At 42.5% G+C, this 16,541-nt stretch overlaps 1 protein-coding gene across 4 annotated transcripts in view; it reads right to left on the reverse strand.

Annotated features, from left to right (window-relative positions):
• The window catches only part of CD86 (CD86 molecule), a 69,045-nt gene that overhangs the window by 7,253 nt on the left and 45,251 nt on the right, over positions 1 to 16,541 (reverse strand). For 2 of the 4 annotated variants that reach the window (XM_008982313.5, NM_001257222.1), the window contains exons 3-7: positions 10,971 to 11,306; positions 8,324 to 8,626; positions 5,456 to 5,605; positions 2,366 to 2,411; positions 1,443 to 1,522 (exon numbers count right to left, since the gene is read on the reverse strand). In XM_008982313.5, coding sequence (XP_008980561.5) covers positions 1,443 to 1,522; positions 2,366 to 2,411; positions 5,456 to 5,605; positions 8,324 to 8,626; positions 10,971 to 11,306 — 915 coding nt within the window. The remainder of the gene's footprint in view (positions 1 to 1,442; positions 1,523 to 2,365; positions 2,412 to 5,455; positions 5,606 to 8,323; positions 8,627 to 10,970; positions 11,307 to 16,541) is intronic. The other 2 variants (XM_017964597.4, XM_054245354.2) reach the window with 2 other exon arrangements.

Here is a 16,541-nt window from a genome sequence, read left to right on the forward strand (position 1 = left end):
AGTTTCATCACCCTCATTCTCCAACCAGCTTTGTTCCCTTGCTGGCGAGGAGTTTTGGTCCTTTGTAGGAGGCCAGGTGTTTTGGTTTCAGGTGTTTTCCTCCTTTTTGTGCTGGTTTCTTCCCATCTTTGTGGGTTTATCCGCCTGTGGTCTGTGTAGTTGCTGACTTTTTGGTTGGTTCTCTGAGTGGATGCCCAGATTGTTGATGGTGAAGTATTTCTGTTGCTTAATTTTCCTTCTAACAGTCTAACCCCTCTGCTGTATGACTGCTGAGGTCCACTCCAGGCCCTGCTTGTCTGGGGTACACCTGTAGCAGCTGCAAAACAGTGAGGGATGCTACCAGTTTCTTATTCTGCTATCTTTGTCCCAGAATGATGCCCACCAAATGTCAGTCTGATCAGTCCTTTTTGAGGTGACTCTTTGGATATTCAGGGGTCAGGGAGCTGCTTGAGGAAATGGTCTGTACTTTATAGGAGCTTGAGTGCTGAGCTGTGAGCTCCATTATTCATTCAGGGCTGCTAGGCAGGTATGTTTAAGTCTGCTGCAGCAGAACTCATAAAAACCTTTTTTTCCCCTCAGATGCTCTGTCTCGGGGCATTAGGGCTTTCTTTATGAGTATCCGTTGCACTTTCCTGACCAGCTAGGGGGCAGTCTAGTCACTATTTGCCTGCCAAGGCTCCGCCCTGTTGGCATTGGCTCCGCCCTACTGTGGTGGGCTCTGCTCTGTTGCCTTGGGCTTTGCCCTGCTGCTGAGGGCTCCGCCCTGCTGTCATGTGCTCTGCTCTGTTGCCTCTGTATTGGCGGAGTCTCTCTGTTATGGCGGGTTGCCTCGGCAACGGCAGGCTGCAACAGCAATGGGAGTATACTTCCGTAGGGGCAGATTGCCTCGGCAATGGAGGACGCCCCTCCCCCACCAAGCTGCGCCGTCTTGGGCTCAGTTGCATCCGCAGTGAAACTCTCAACCTTGGGTGTATGGAATTGCCACCCTGCTTGTCCCTGTGGGGGTGGGACCTGCCGAACCTGGTCACCTGGCTTGCCACCTCAGAGCCCCTCTTTTTCCCTTTCCTAAGTTGAAAGGTTGACTCTCTCCCAGGTATTTCAGTCGCCAGCTGATGGGGACCGGGATCCGTGTGATTTCTCATGCAGCGACCCACTGCACTGGCTCAAATGTTGCCTCCCGGGAATCTCCTGGTCTGGGTCACTGTCCAAGTCCCGTTCAATCAGATGGATATGCTAATCTGCCCTCCCAAATCTCAGATTGCCGGTTTAACAGGGCATCCAGACCAGTGCGCCTTGTGCGGAGTACCACTGCACTGCTGCACCGGCCGCAACGGCAGTGCCAGCCAAAACAGCCGTGCAGCGCTCCGTGTCTCTCCTCCACCTGGGAATCCCCCCGTTCTGTGGGCAACAAAGATCAGTCTGAAAATGTGGCTTGAACTCACCCTCTGAGCCTTCACTGAGAGCCGCAATCCTGAGCTGCTGCAACCCCAAGCTGCTCCTACCCCGCCATCTTGAAGAGTCTCTACAAAAGACCGAGAGTTTAATTTCTTAGAAGGGATAGAGTACAGACTATCTGATAGCTTCATGTTGTGAAAGGACTGATCACTATGAACCTTTATGTATTCTTCATGCATCACTCATTCTTTCAACAAGCATTTATTGAGCACCTGCTATATGCCAGGCTATGCTAGGTGCTAGCAGCACAATGATGAGCTTAACTGGTATGGTCTCTGCCCTCCACAGAATTTAGTTTAGTCTAGTTTGTAGAGTTTAATAAGATAATTACACAAACATGTAAGCATAATATGGTGTTATGAAGAAAAAGCCCAGGGATTCACCTGACACTGTAACAAGTGAACATTTTCTAGTTTGGGACAGCGTTTTTAAGAAACTGCTGCTTGAGGCAAGATATGAAGAATAAAGTAAAGAAGTGTCAGAGGACACTCTAAACAGAGCTATAATAGATACCAAGATGCTGAGGCTGAAGCGAACATATTGCCACTCCCCACTTCTTCATTTATTCATTCCACACATGCAGGATGCATACTAGTCTAGGTACTTTGCTAGGTACTGGGGCTACCGTGGCAGATAAGATGCATTCCATGTTCACCATCTCAGAACTCTTTTGTATTGACTATTACTTGACCATGACAGAGCTTGTCATGCTTTCTGGGTATCATGCATTGGATACCCTGTCATCCATTAACAGATTATTTTCTTCTAAGTATTAACTAGTCTTATTTTCCTCTCCCTCTCCATTACTTCAGGTTTGCTGAGGTCTCAATACACCTTAGGCATAAACCTATTCAAGTAACAGACACTCTGGGGATTATGCCTCTCATCAATGTCGAAGGGCAGGATTTACCTTTCCTGGGTCTGTTCACTCTCTCCCCTCTCCATGTTGATGTGTTCTGAAAGACACCAAGAACAATCTTCAAAAATATATTCCCCACAGATAACGAAAGAAGGAAAGTTTGAAGAGGATTCAAAGTTCTGGGACTCAGAGAGAAATTGTTGTGACTTCTATTTATTATTCTTTCAACAAGCATTTATTGAGCACTTGCTACATGCCAGACTTTATATATGGAAGAGATAGTTATTTAAATGATGCAACTTCAGGAGGATTGGGAAGAAGTTCCTTGCATTCAAAAAGCGCATGCCTTCCCTTGCTCACTGTGCCTTAAATTCTTACACTGAAAATAGATTTTTTACTTATAACTCTATCCTGACTAACCAAAATTAACACTGGGAGGGATAATACATTTCTTTTTAGCAATAATTTTGTTGTTGGAAGAATTTCTAATACTTTACTGAAAGCAAGATTTAGAAGGAGGAGGAAAAGAAGTCTTGAAGGTGTTGATACCTAAATGGATTAGCCAGATGGTGCTAAGAATATTACACAACATTGCAGGGACAAGCCCAAGTGGGAAACTTCTAGCCAGCTAGACCTCACAAAGCCTGAGTTGCTATTGATAAGGACTTGCTACTGACACAACTTGGGATGTAAATTTCTCTAGGCTATCTATTTTGATGCTGCTATTTTCCCGCTTTCCACTTTTGTAGAAATTCCTACCAGTTATCGGTAAGCTGTGTCTCTGTGGAGGGATCTGCTGTTTCCACATCAGTCTCTGCAGATTTCAGTTCCTTGTAGTTGCAGAACTGAGATCCTAATTTCTTTAACGGCTGGTTGTCAACTGAGAGCCACTTCCAGCTTCTACAGGCTACCTACATTCTTTGGCTCATGGCCTCCTTCTTCCATCTGCAAATGTAGCAATGCTGGATTGAGCCTTTCAAGCTTTAGATCTCTCCTCCTTCTTCCAGTTCATTTCTCTATCCCAGCTGGGAAAGATTCTCTGACTCATGTGATTACACTGGGCGCACCTGAATAATCCAGGCGAATCTCACCATCTCAAGTTCGGTGCCTTAATCACCTATGTGAAGTTATTTTGCCATGTTAGATAACATATTAAAGGTTCTGGAGTATAGGAGGAGAACATCTTGTGGGGTGCATTATTTTGCCTGTTACATAGCCAACGCCAGGAGTGCCCACAAACCAAGGGTAGATATTGCTGAAGTTACAGAATCCAAATTTACAAATATCTCATATCTATAATGGCATAGTTATGCCTGGTGTATTTCCCTCCCTCCAGTGATAGCAAGGTTTCTCTCTTTGATCAGACTCACTGGGATGGATGATTGCCTGAACAAATAACTTTTTCTTATCAATGTTCTTTATTATATTCTTGGGGGTCATATATGTGCTATTCTGTTTTTCCTTCTGCCTTTTACCACCCAGCCCAATCTGACCATCTCATCTGCACCCACACAGCTTATTTAACCACCTTATAACTTCTCTCAAGTGAATACACATATCCTCTTTAATTCCCCTTTCTAGTCTCCTGATTTGTTTCTGATTGCCTCATGGGGGAAGAAATATCCTTACTCTTTTTCTCTATCCCTTCTTTGTTTCATTTGTAAGCTGATCATTCTACTGTGAAGGAAAATTTAGGAAACAGCTTATTCCCAAGATGTAAGTTGCTTCTTCATATTTGACTAATTCTAAATGGCAATGAGATTGAAAGAAAGTGAAGCTCAAAACTCGTACCTTGAAAATCAAAGCCTGGACAAGCACAATATGTCTTTATATCTGTGGTATGAATTTTATGCTTTTATATCATGAAATCTCTCAGCACACACCATTCATTGGCAGTTTGAATGGCTCTGCCACATGCTTTGTATTAATTTATTTAAGTTTGATCATTGCTCCCCAATTTCATATTTTTAAAATACAGCAGGATACATTGAATGACTGCTAATGTTACCCATCTATCTTCTAGATAGATTTTTAAATCAGCATACTGAAAAACAAGATACAGCCAGAGGCAATACTCATCTTGTGCTTTCTACCGTGAGTGAGTAAGAAGGTTACCTTAATTATTAGTACCAATCAAACTAATTACTACTTGAGGCAATTACTGAGATAAAGTCCAGTCTTATCTTAGAACCAGCCCAAACTACAAATAGGCATGGCATTATTATAAAGTTAGGGGTGATTTTGTCCCCATTAAACATTTTTATAACAGAATTCAGTGGGAAGGATATTTATAATAAGAAAATTACTGGACCAGCTCAAGCGTCCATAAATAAATAAATAAACAAATAAATAAAGGTGTATCCACATAATGGAATATCTTGCAGCCATTTAAAATGATGCTGTAGAATGATATATATGACAATGAAAATTGTCTTGCTACATTTAGTATAACAAAGTTAGAACACAGTACATATATTATCCAAATTGTGAAAAATAGCCCTTATGATAATCCTAATTATGGAAAACAACATAGATTGGTATATAGAAAAATCTTAAAGATAGGCATGACAAATGTTTGTGTAAGCATCTTTTCTTACTATTAAAATATTGATGATTTTATTTTGGTATATATGATAATGGATATGTATTAAGGAAATTAGTAAAAGTTAATATTGTTTATTATAGGTCAATGGGCAATAATCCATCTAACATATTTCATAGGAAACCTAGATTTTTTTAGTGATGAGAAGCTGATCCTTGTGGACATTTAGCAAATATCCCTGCTGGAACACCACCAGGTCCACAATCTTTAACATTTAGGAGTGGCCTCACCATTTTGCTTTATGTATATGTCACAATAGCCTCATGAAGTGAGGTAGATAAAGCAAGTAATAATCAGTTCTCCCTGGAAACCAGAAGTATATTGGTAAACCTGAGGTTAGAATGTTGCTTTTCTTTGAAGTTCAAGAGCAACATTATCAGCTGCTGCTACTCTGCATGGGCTCAAAACTCTGTGGGAAAACCTTTTCTTCCGACATTGACTTTTTGCCAGTCTAGGCTCAGCCAATAAGCTCCAAAAGGCAGCCGACTGGGAAGTAGGTGCAAAGTGGCAGTCTGTGGGGAGGACAAGGACTGACTCACCACATTCACAAGATATGCAAGGCTGCTGCTTCTTCTTCCATTTCCAAAGATTTAGTAGACAGAATACCATCATCACACATATAATTATTGCTAGAAGTACAGCTGCAATCCAAGGGATACGGTCTGGGGGAGGCTGAAGGTCCTCAATCTCTAAAAATGACCACAAATTTTCAGTCAGCCAGGAGAGTCATTTACAAAAGGTTTCTGCTAGCTGCTCTTCTCTTGATTTACTTGCCAGCATCTTCCTGGGACTCTAAGGCCAGAGAAGTTTGAAATCCACAATAAGAGGCCATAGTAAGTCTCAGACTCAGGGCCTCAGCAGCAACCTAAGATTCAAGCCCTGCCTCTAGCCAAATGCCTGGACTGAGCTGCCATGCCTTCCTAGAGGTGGGGATAACACCTACCATGATGGGGAAGAAGAGGGTCAACCTGGCCCATGATTCTGGAATCTGGGTGAGGTGTCTGTGCTGAGGCTCTGCATGTGCAGTCGTCTTTGGCATGCCTGCTACCCTGCCCCCTCTGTAGTTAGTCCCCAGACCCTGCAGTTCCTCTCGTGATGATTCTTCTGTCCACTATCATCTCCAGACACCTCTCACTTGGACAAATGGAACAGCCTCCACACAGGCCCCTACCTCCAGTTTTTGTTTGATTGTTTGTTTAGTTTTTTTCCCACTGAGGTCACAGCAGGTTTGTTTGTTTGTTTGTTTGTTTGTTTTGCATGGCTTTCAGCATATCTCATCTACTAAAAAACCTCTGATGTTTCTTCACGCCTTGAGGAATCAGGGTAGGAATCAGCTGCCTGGAGGTCAGGACCTACTTCCTTACATGAGAACTCCTGTTTCTGGGGAGTTGGAAAACAGGCTTTATGGGGAAAAACTCAGAACTGAATCACCCATTTAAAGACATTTTTGGGAACAGTTCTGGTAGCTAATCCCCAATTTCAGGAAAATTAGGACGAGCTAATCTGTTAGCTTAGCTATAATTTGTGGACACATGCCCTGTTTCTGTGACATTAAAGAGTCAAGGACATTGCAGGCCACATTTAATCTCTTTTGAGTCTGTCCCAGTCTGTCCCGCTTGAGCCAGTTTGGCATGCCCAGTAAAGCGGGTGCGGGGTTATACTTACTATGGAGGCTGCTACCTTCTAACATGCAGAAAAGTCCCTTGACTCAGGGTCTAACCTATCTCTGATTAAGTGATAGAATGGGAAACCCAGAGAGGCAAGTCCCATCTTCCTGAGGCAGCTAGAGCTGAAACATTTCTGAAGATGGTGGTACCTGCGGAAGTTTTGGCGGAACAGTAGTTGAGAAGCAGCAGGAAGGTGAGCCATAATTAGGTTATAGTGGTGGCAAGCCCCTGTTACAGGAGCCATAACAGAGGGCCCTGGGGGATGTCACACAGGAAGGTACTAAACTTCAGGCATAGCCTGGAGAGGCTTCTATCTGGCCAAGAAAAACTACAGGAGAAGCAACTGGGACAGGACAGGTAGTTCCACCATTTACTGGACTCTCAGAGGCTGAAGTGTCTGAGTGGAAGGAAGTCAGTACCAGGAGATAAGATTGGCCCAGTTGTAAAGTTGGTTCGTGGGGACTGGCCTCAGGGGCTGTTCATAGATCAAGTTACATCTGAACAAGACACTCAGAGAGAGGAGGCCAGGGGATGGAGCAAGGAGTTGGATGGATGTTACTAGAGGGGGCAAGCCAGGAGTCATCGCTGGAGAAGGTATCAAGGCAAGAAGAAGGCAGATGTGGGGGGTCAAGGTCAGCACAGGCAGTGATGGGACAGGATAGGTGCAGACCACCTTTCTTCTAGGAGGAAATCTTACATTTACAGCTTCTTAAAAGAGGAGTCTCAAATATAGGCACATGCCCTCCTGGGCAAAGGCACAACTTTAAAATGTCAGGCCCTATTAGTGGCTACTGTTTGCTTTCAGCCCTTTCCTCCACTGAACTGGTCCCTGAAGCACATGCTGCGTTTCTGCCTCTGAGGCTGATCCATCGTGGCCCTCTCACCTTCTGAGCCCAGGCACTATCTCAAATTTTTTCTGCTAATAAAGTTACCACAGTTTTGGGAAACTGTTATCCAGAATGCCTTCCTTTCCTCACCACATTTATTAAACTCAGTAATCTATTTTATGTGTTACAAGTTGCCCCTTCCCTTAGGAAACCTTCCCTGACCCTCAGGGATCTTGCCCACCTCTGAATGCCCATGAAACTCATTATCGGTTACTTTTGTTTTAAGTTTAGTCACATATATGCATGGAATAAAATTTAGATTCAAATTCGAACTTTTAAAAATCCAGTTTTCATATGTGCACATTACAGAGTTCTGATTCTATTTAAAGATCCTCAAGGGCAGAGGAAATGTCTTATATATTTTCATTTTCACTCCTGCAACCAATAATGTCCCAAATGGTTCTATACTCACAATAAGTACCATTTGTATGTATGCTTATATGCATGGCGTGTGTGTGTGTGTGTGCACGGATGTGCATGCACATGCAAGCCCACGTATGTGTTTTAATCAAAGAAAGAATTCTAGCCAGAGGAATCCTGCATTTTTAAATCAAAACTTCATCAAAGGTTGATGAGGTTTTTTTACCTTTGATCCTCCATCAAAGGTAAACCAAGAGACTGAGTCAGTTTTAGGGCTGAAAGCATATTTCTTCAAGTGCAGCATAGGCTCGTAGCTTCCTGGACCCTGCATTACTCAGGGTGAAGCAGAAGCCCTCCATCTGGGTCCTTCCTAACAGCATCATAAAATGGCCCAGTTGGAGGTTTCTTAGAAAGTCAGGGACATCAGATGATCTGCCTTAAGCATTTGTGTATAATACCTGCTGAAAGAAATAGTCTTGGAAAGCAGCTTTACCTATAGAGAAAGGTGAGGATAAAAGCTGGGTCTTCTTAGTTTGCAGAACACAGAAGATGGTCATATTGCTTGTGACATCAGGGAATGAAACAGACAGGCTGATGGAAACATCATACAGTTCTGTGACATTATCTTGAGATTTCTGTATGACACCATCATACTCGGTAGTTGAATTCTTGGTTATTAGCAGAAAACTCATCTTCTCAGGTTCTGGGTAACCGTGTATAGATGAACAGGTCAAATTTATGTACAAATTTTCTGTTATGTTAGAAATTGGGACTATTTCAGGTTGACTGAAGTTAGCTGAAAAAAAAGAGAGATTAAAAAAAATCAGTCTAAGTTTAGATATATCTAGGAGGGAATAGCAAATAACTGGGTACTCCATCTGGGGCTCATTGGGGCACACCTGGGAGCCTCAAGGTGTCTAAAATGTGGCCTACAGCCCAAGGTGAGTGCCACGTAATGACTTCATGATTATTTTTCAACAATAGAGTTTGGGGCCATGCTTACTTCTTGCTTATCCAAATCAAGGGGGTGCTCTCTAAGTGATAGGAGGGACATAATTGAGTCACCAAAGATTTATAATGAAGCCACTATTTCCAGGGAGTAGAGTCTTTGGAAGGAAAAGTGGTCTGACTCTAAGGCCCAGGTGTCCCATGAGGCACATTCCAGCTCACCAGATTAAGAGAGCAGAAAGGGATTGAGCTGAATTGTCACCAGGAACTGACAGAGCTCATGTTGGCATGCCGTGGGTCATATCTTTCAGAAATTCAAGCAGGACTGTGGTAAGTGAATGGTTGGGGATTTTTGGAATTAGAAATTCAGAACACTGATTTTTGGCATGAGCATCGAAGTGTCTTCATAACATACTCTAAGATGAGCGCCAACTCCAGCTATTTTAGGGAAAAATACACGATTTTGATAAACACAGTGTTTCTCTTGCCTTTGTTTGCCATTCGTGCTTTTCTGGATGTTCAGGATCACTGGCATGGAGCCCTTAGACCTGTGTCGTGTGCCTTCTGTTAGAAAAAAATCTCTTGCTCTTCTATATGACTAGGTAGTTTGCAGGTTCTACAAACGAATTTATAATTTAGTGTATTCTCGCTAAAAGGGCTGCCATTTGCATGTCGTCTTTGTAAGTTTTGCTATATCAGTGTAGTATCTGAGCACTCTTCTTAGACTTGACACGATCTATAGAAGGTGAATTGCCAGATCTTATTCAGCTTTATTAAAGACATCTGTGATACCACAGGTTGGTTAAGTTATAGTTTTTCTAATATACATTAAAACCAATATGACATGGCTTTCAACATGCTTACGAAAGTGTCCCTTCTAAAACATTTCCAATGGTCCCTGACCACATTTTGCAAACACGGATTTAGCACTTGGTTAACTGTTCCTAAAGCCTTGCAGCCTACTTTGAATCACACAGGGTTCAAAGGGAGCAGCTCTCCATTCTATCTCTATTTTTGCTTCTGTTTTACTCTATGGTTTTAGAATAGGTGTTGATCTGCCTTTTCAAGTTTCATCAAAAATTAACCTGGATCCAGTAATACCACACCTGGGTATTTCCCCTAGAGAAATGAGAACTTATATTCACACAAAAACCTGTACACAAATGTTTACAGCAGCTCTACTCAGAAACGACCCAGTGTCTTTCACTGAGTTGAATGGTTAAACAATAAAATACTACTCAGCAATAAAAAGGGACAAGCTTGATATGTGCGATAACTTGGATGAACCTCAGAGGCATGCTAAGCAAAAGAAGCCAGTCTTGAAAGATTACATACTCTGTGGCTCCACTTGTGTGACACTGTCAAAAACACAAAACTATAGGATGCCCAACAAGGGTTATGAGTGCAGACAGAGTATGACTCTATAAAGGGATAACCTGAGGGAAATTTTTAGGGTGATAGAAATGCTGTATGTCCTGTGGCTGTTAGCTAAATCTATATATGATCTAGAAAATCAGTAGAACAGTATACCAAAACAAAAAAAAATAATTTTACTGTGTGATAGTTTAAAAAAAATCTGTAGTGACATTTAGGCCTTCCAAGGTCTGCTGACGTGGAGGAACGGGTTTGTAAGTTTGTGGGTTATGTTTGTTGAGTTGTTTCCTTTCTGTCTACCAGGCTCATGGTTGTGGCAGCAAACAACTCCTAAGCAATCTAGAGGAGGCTGAAGGGAAAATCCAAATGTGTCAGCTGTCCCCTTTGCTAGAACCTCCAGGCAAAGATTTAGTAGGTGAAAAAATCTCGGACCCAAGGGAAAAATGAATGTAAAAGATCTGAGTATGGTTATATACATTCTGTAATGGCCAAATTAACTGTGGTTTTTACCATGAAGTAAATGACTTCAATAGTGAACCAAAACCATATAACCTTTGTTCAATTCGCTCTATTTCTTTCCCCAAAGCAGATTTTTACTGATCCTTCAGAAGCAGACTATAAAAAGTGCAAAAGACTTTCAGTTCCCTACTCCCAGACTCCCTTCAAATGGACTTCCCAGAAATGGCTGTTCTCTGCTTTCTCGCTAGAGACCCCCTTTTCCCCTGGGCCCCTCAAATCCCCCTCCAGTGTTTCTCTAAGTCATTTGCAATCTCATCTTAGAAGGCTAAGAATCTGAACACACACCATTGACCACGTACCAAGCACTAACAGGTCGGAATTCATCTGGTGGATGCGAATCATTCCTGTGGGTTTTTTGTGATGAATGATACATCGATATAAGCCCTTGTCCGTGATCTGAAGGTTGTGAAGTCTCAGGGTCCAACTGTCCGGATCAAAACTTGTGCGGCCCATATACCTGGAATGAACGCTGTCAAATTTCTCTTTTCCTAAGTATACCTCATTCAGAACCAAGTTTTCCTGGTTCTGCCAAAATGCTACTAGCTCACTCAGGCTTAGGTTTTGAGAGTTTGCAAACTGGCATGGCAGGTCTGCAGTCTCATTGAAATAAGCGTGAATCTTCAGGGAATCAACACCTAAAAAGGAAGGTTAAGGATTAGGAAGGGAGAAACAAGAGGAAAGGGGAAAAAAAACCCTCCATTTCTCTTTATACAATACCCAGATACTATCTTATCACTAGTAATCCTGAAGAACTAGATATTAAGCTCTGGAACTGTGCACACATTTCAGGCATCTGGAGATTCGTTTTTTTTACCCTTGCTTCACTGATGACTAAATGTATGGCCTTGTACAAACCGCAATTATGAGCCTCAGTTTCCTCATCTGATTAATGAAGTGGTTGACTAAATGTTCTAAGGGTCTCTCTAGTACTGTGGTTCTGTGAATTTAAATCCCAGGACAGGGGAAACCAGACAACCCATCCACCCACCAGTTACCTTTCTATAACCTGAATTGTGATTCTCATCATTGTAGCCCTCCCCTCCCCATCCACTTATTCGTTGGTCTGCTATGGTGGAAAGATTGCTAATAATGATAATAAATTATAGCCTCCCTTTTATTATACTTCATTAGTTGTAGGATCACATTGAGTAACATCTTTGAAATTCAAATAATTCCCTTTACAGAACTTCCCCCATCACTACTGCTCCCATGGCCAGCACTCCCAAGGATATCAAATGGTTTAGAAATGACTTCTATAGTGAACCAAGGCCTCTATTCTCAGTGACCTCTCTAAGCTCTTTCAGAGATCAGAAAGAGAACTGGGAACATTTGATGGTTGTTTTTGGACTGTGGTGGTCAATGACCATTGAAGGCACATGAGTGAAATGCTGGAAGTGAGTCATAGATGAGCAGGTGAGGATGTGCTTCGGGAGTGTTGCGGAAACCCCAGGCACCACAAACTTTTTGCTCCCAGGATGCACTGACCCTGGACAATTTTTACAACCACGGGCCTCATGCTGGAAAAGTTCAGAGAAAGGCTTTAGTCCTTGAGGGCACTTTGGGGTTTATGGGAAGAATGTGGGCCACCCAACTCCTTAAATGTGATTGATCACAGGGTTTGTGTAGGACCTTTTCTAGGTTACAGAATTACTTGAGACTTGGCAAAAAAAAAGCAAGCAGTGGGGGGTGAGAAGTATGGGGGTGGAGAGTGGGAAGACTGTTTCTTACTTAATATGAAGTTAGATGTCATCTTGGAGAGGAAGTTAGTGTAAGTTCTAAATAAGTCTCATCATTCAGGATTTATGTGAAGGGATGTTGACACTGAGGAAGAAAGGGAGGAGATGGGTTGATGAGAGATGAGAGGAGTTTCGTTTGAAGAGTTCTTGGTGTGGGAGTAATTAAATTGATGTGGTTTCTCTTGAAATAGGGAAGAGACGAACAAGTAACAGTAACTTATCAAATAACAATGCACTTATCAAACTGAACTGTGTACAGAGTGGCCCAGTTAGAACACATAATCGAAGGGTTGGTGGTGGTCTTGAACTCCAAGGGAAGCAGACAGCAGGCATCCGTGGGAATTTGCATAAAATCTGAATCACTGCCTACAGCATTACACTCACTAGGACTCCGTGAAGCACTTGAAGAATTAAATGCACTATCTGTAGAGGATGCATACCTATATTGGAGGGAGAGGGGAAAATCTATATGGGTACCCTGACAGTGAAAGGGAGACCTAAGGAACATTTAGTGTGTTGTTACAAGGCAAACCTGAGGTTTCTGTGTCTTCTTTGCTGAGCTCTTAATGTAACGCAAGAGTGCCACCTACTGTTAAAGCTTCTAGCATTGTCTCTGGGAAACGCCGGTTTTGGTCTAACTTGCCGTATTATAGAGGACAGATGACCTCATGCAGAAACTAAACATACAGTTGAAAATGCTGCCAATTAACAGTCAATGTTATGTTATTACTCAGCTGTTACTTGTGCCTTCCGAATCTGGAAATGACTTCGTCTTTAGCTTCTTCTGTCTTCTTGATTTACATTTTATTTTATTTATTTTCTTTTTTTCTGTAGAGCCTCACAGTATCTTCTTTCCTTCCCATCCACTCTTTCCACTCACAGGCCAGTCCAACTCCATTGACCCAGGCCCCTTTTCCCAAAGATTACAAGGGCTTTCTCTTCCACTCATCGAGTGCTCCCTTTTTCACCTACCAACTGAAAGCATGACGTATGGACCAGTGAGATTCACATTGCCGGTGGGCTGGTCCGAAACACAGAATCTCTGGTCCCACCCAAGGCCTACTGATTCAAAACCTGCATTTTAACAAAAGCTGTAGTTTGAGCAGCTGCTGTAGAGAATCTCTGCCTCTGTCTCCAGAGTGGATCACAGAAAATAACAGAAAAAAATTTTCTCAATCCATCCCTCCCCAGACTTCCTCTCCTCCCCGTGGGGTGGAAATCACTCTGAAATCCATTCTGAGTGGAACTGAAAGTATTTTGCAATTTATACTCTATAGCACCTCACCAACCACTGGCTCCCGTGATCTCACACAGAGCTAGGCATGTGGGATGCTGCTAATCCTCTCTCTGACTAAATGGGGAAAGTTTGGCTCAAGGTCTGTGTTCACCAAGTGTCTTCAGACCTTCCCTTTTATGACCCCAGACCTCAAGCTGTGCAGCAACTGGACTCACTGGGACTCCATAGGTGGGTAAGCATTGAGAATGTCTCCCTTCCCCAGCACTTCAGTAAGAGGAATGATTGAAGTCTAGCTACAATGGATTGCTATGATGTCAGGAAAATGGCACCCAAGAATCCAGCTAGACCTTCCTAATCAGCTGAAAGAGTTTGTTTCAAAGTATAATTAAGAACTTCCTGATTAGTATACTCTACTGTTGGAATACCACTCAAAAACCATAGTTTGCTAACCTTATGAAGTCTCTGACCCTACTGGGACTTCGGTCTTCCCTGGCTACTATCGCCAAATGCATACCTTACATATTTAAGAATTATTTCTTCTTTATATTCCTATTCTTATCTGTACTCAAAAATTTCCCTTCTTTTACTAAACTTCCTCCAAAGTTTACTTGGCCTTCTGGAAGCCTCATTCCATTAATTGCTACAAGGAAATTCTCCCACATCTTTAACCTCTTCATTGACTGTTTCCCCTGAGGTTATTATTTCAGTGAAATCTGCCTCTACCCAAAAGAAGCCACTTGCCCCTCCCAGCTACTGTTTGTTTTATCACATGTCATGGGGACTTTGAGCAACACCCTCCCCTTTTGAGGTGTCTGCCTCTTTCATTGCTGTTAGTTATAAATCACTACCCCCCTGCTCAGTGAGGATTTCAGCATTAGATGCAAGGTCTTGCCAACAATTTGGGTGACTTCTTCATGAATGAGTCTAACAACCTTGTCTCCAATTTCTTTTATTTTGTGAATTCCACAGGTCTTCACCCACTGACTATTTCAGCAGCTGCCCCTACCCTCTTATAATATAACCCTGAACCTTTTCGCCTGGAGCAACTCAGTCCCTAGAATCTTAATCTCAATATGCTCCTCTCTGTCTACAACCTCCTATTCACCCAGGTTTTACTCTTGCTTACTCCTACATCTGTTGTTCAACTTCATCAAGACCTCAGATTTATCCAGTGTAGACCCTATAGTGCAGTGTTTGCCACAAGAACTCTTAGTGATAATGAAAATGCTCTATCTCTGTGCTGAATATATGATAGCCACCAGCCCCTGTGGCTACTGAGCAATTGATAACGTAGTTAGTATGACTGAGAAACTGAATTTTTAAATCTTATTTAATTTTAATTAATTGAAATTTAAATAGTCACATACGACTAGTGGTTATTATATTGGACAGTGCAACATACAACTTCAATAAACATACCCCTTTGTCTTTATAGAATTTACCCTGGGGACACTCTACTTTTGGTCTATATATCTGTTCTTACAATTGGGCAATTGAGCACTTTTGGGGGAAATTATTGAATTGTGCAGACTGGCGACATTATAAATCTGTAGTGTCCAGTCTCACTTCACTTGGCCTCCAGGCTGTTCGCCTGGTTCACCACAGTTACTTCAAACACAAGCCCTCTGCTACTGCTTTTAGTTTCTCTTTCCCTTGGAGTCAAACTCCCTGAAAGAGTAAGTAGCAATTGCAGCCTTCAATCCCAGCCTCCCGCCCCCACCTCTCTACTGACAAAGGTCACTGGTGGCGTCCCACCATGGTCAAGGCTTGGGCTCTTTTCAGACCTCATCTCATTTGACCACTCAGGGGCAAATGTAACAGTGGTGGCAACTCTCCTCATTGAAATGCTCTATTCTTTCCCAATCTCTGACTTCCTCATTACTTTTCTCAGATCGCTTTTTAATTTTGGTCATCTTGAGTGCATGTTCTTGGTTGTCTTAGTCTCCATACTTTCCCTGGTTTTTCTCCTCTAGTCCCATGGATTCAACTGTGAAGTGTAAGCTACTAACTCCCAGGTGCTTATTGCCTGCCCATAATTTTCACTAGAGGTTCAGATACCTGTATCCAACTTCCTGCTAGATGCCTCCGTCTAGATAGCAACAGGTACTCTCTTCCTCCCCTTCAGGCTTCCTCTCCTCTATCTCAAGGAATGCTTCCCTGTTTAGGAATGGTTCCCAGACAGCCCTCTTCTGTCTGCAATCATCTAACCCATCTGTATAACCAACATGAATCATCTATATACCCCAAATACCCAAGATAAGCTCTGCGCAAGTGTGTCTGATGAGATCTAGAACTACTACAGTCAGAGCTGAACTCCAATATGTTAGGAAAAGTATGGGGGAGACTAATGTAATTGTCTCCTAATTCATCTGCCTGCTTTGTCCTTGTCCCTAAGTCTGGTTTCTCAAGCCAAAATGATCACTTAAAAATACATCTCCAGTCACACAATTCTCCTGTTCAGAAGCCTCCAATGCCTTCCCAACATACTGAAAATTATATCCAGATCCCTTCCCCTCACACTGAGAACTACATCCAAAGTCCTTCCGCTGGCCTCACAAGACCTTACATAATTGGGTCTCCAGGACCTATGAGACCTCTTTCCCTCATTCTGCCCCAGCCACACTGCCTCCCTTGCCATTCCTTCAAAAGATCACACATTCCGTCTCAAGCCCTATTCTCATGTTGTTCCCTCTGTCTGGAAGGTTCTTCTTCCAGAGTCTCACAGTTACTCCTTCACTTCATGTAGGTCTTTCATTAAGTGCTACCTCCCAGGGAGATTTCTCTGACCATTCTATTGAAGATAGCATCCTTGGCACTCTGCCCCTTATGCTGACTTATTTTTTGTTGTGGTACTTCTTACGACATGACATGATGTGGTATGTTTAGTTATTGTTTGT

Source organism: Callithrix jacchus, chromosome 15 (assembly GCF_049354715.1).
Source record: "Callithrix jacchus isolate 240 chromosome 15, calJac240_pri, whole genome shotgun sequence".
NCBI lineage: Eukaryota > Metazoa > Chordata > Mammalia > Primates > Cebidae > Callithrix > Callithrix jacchus.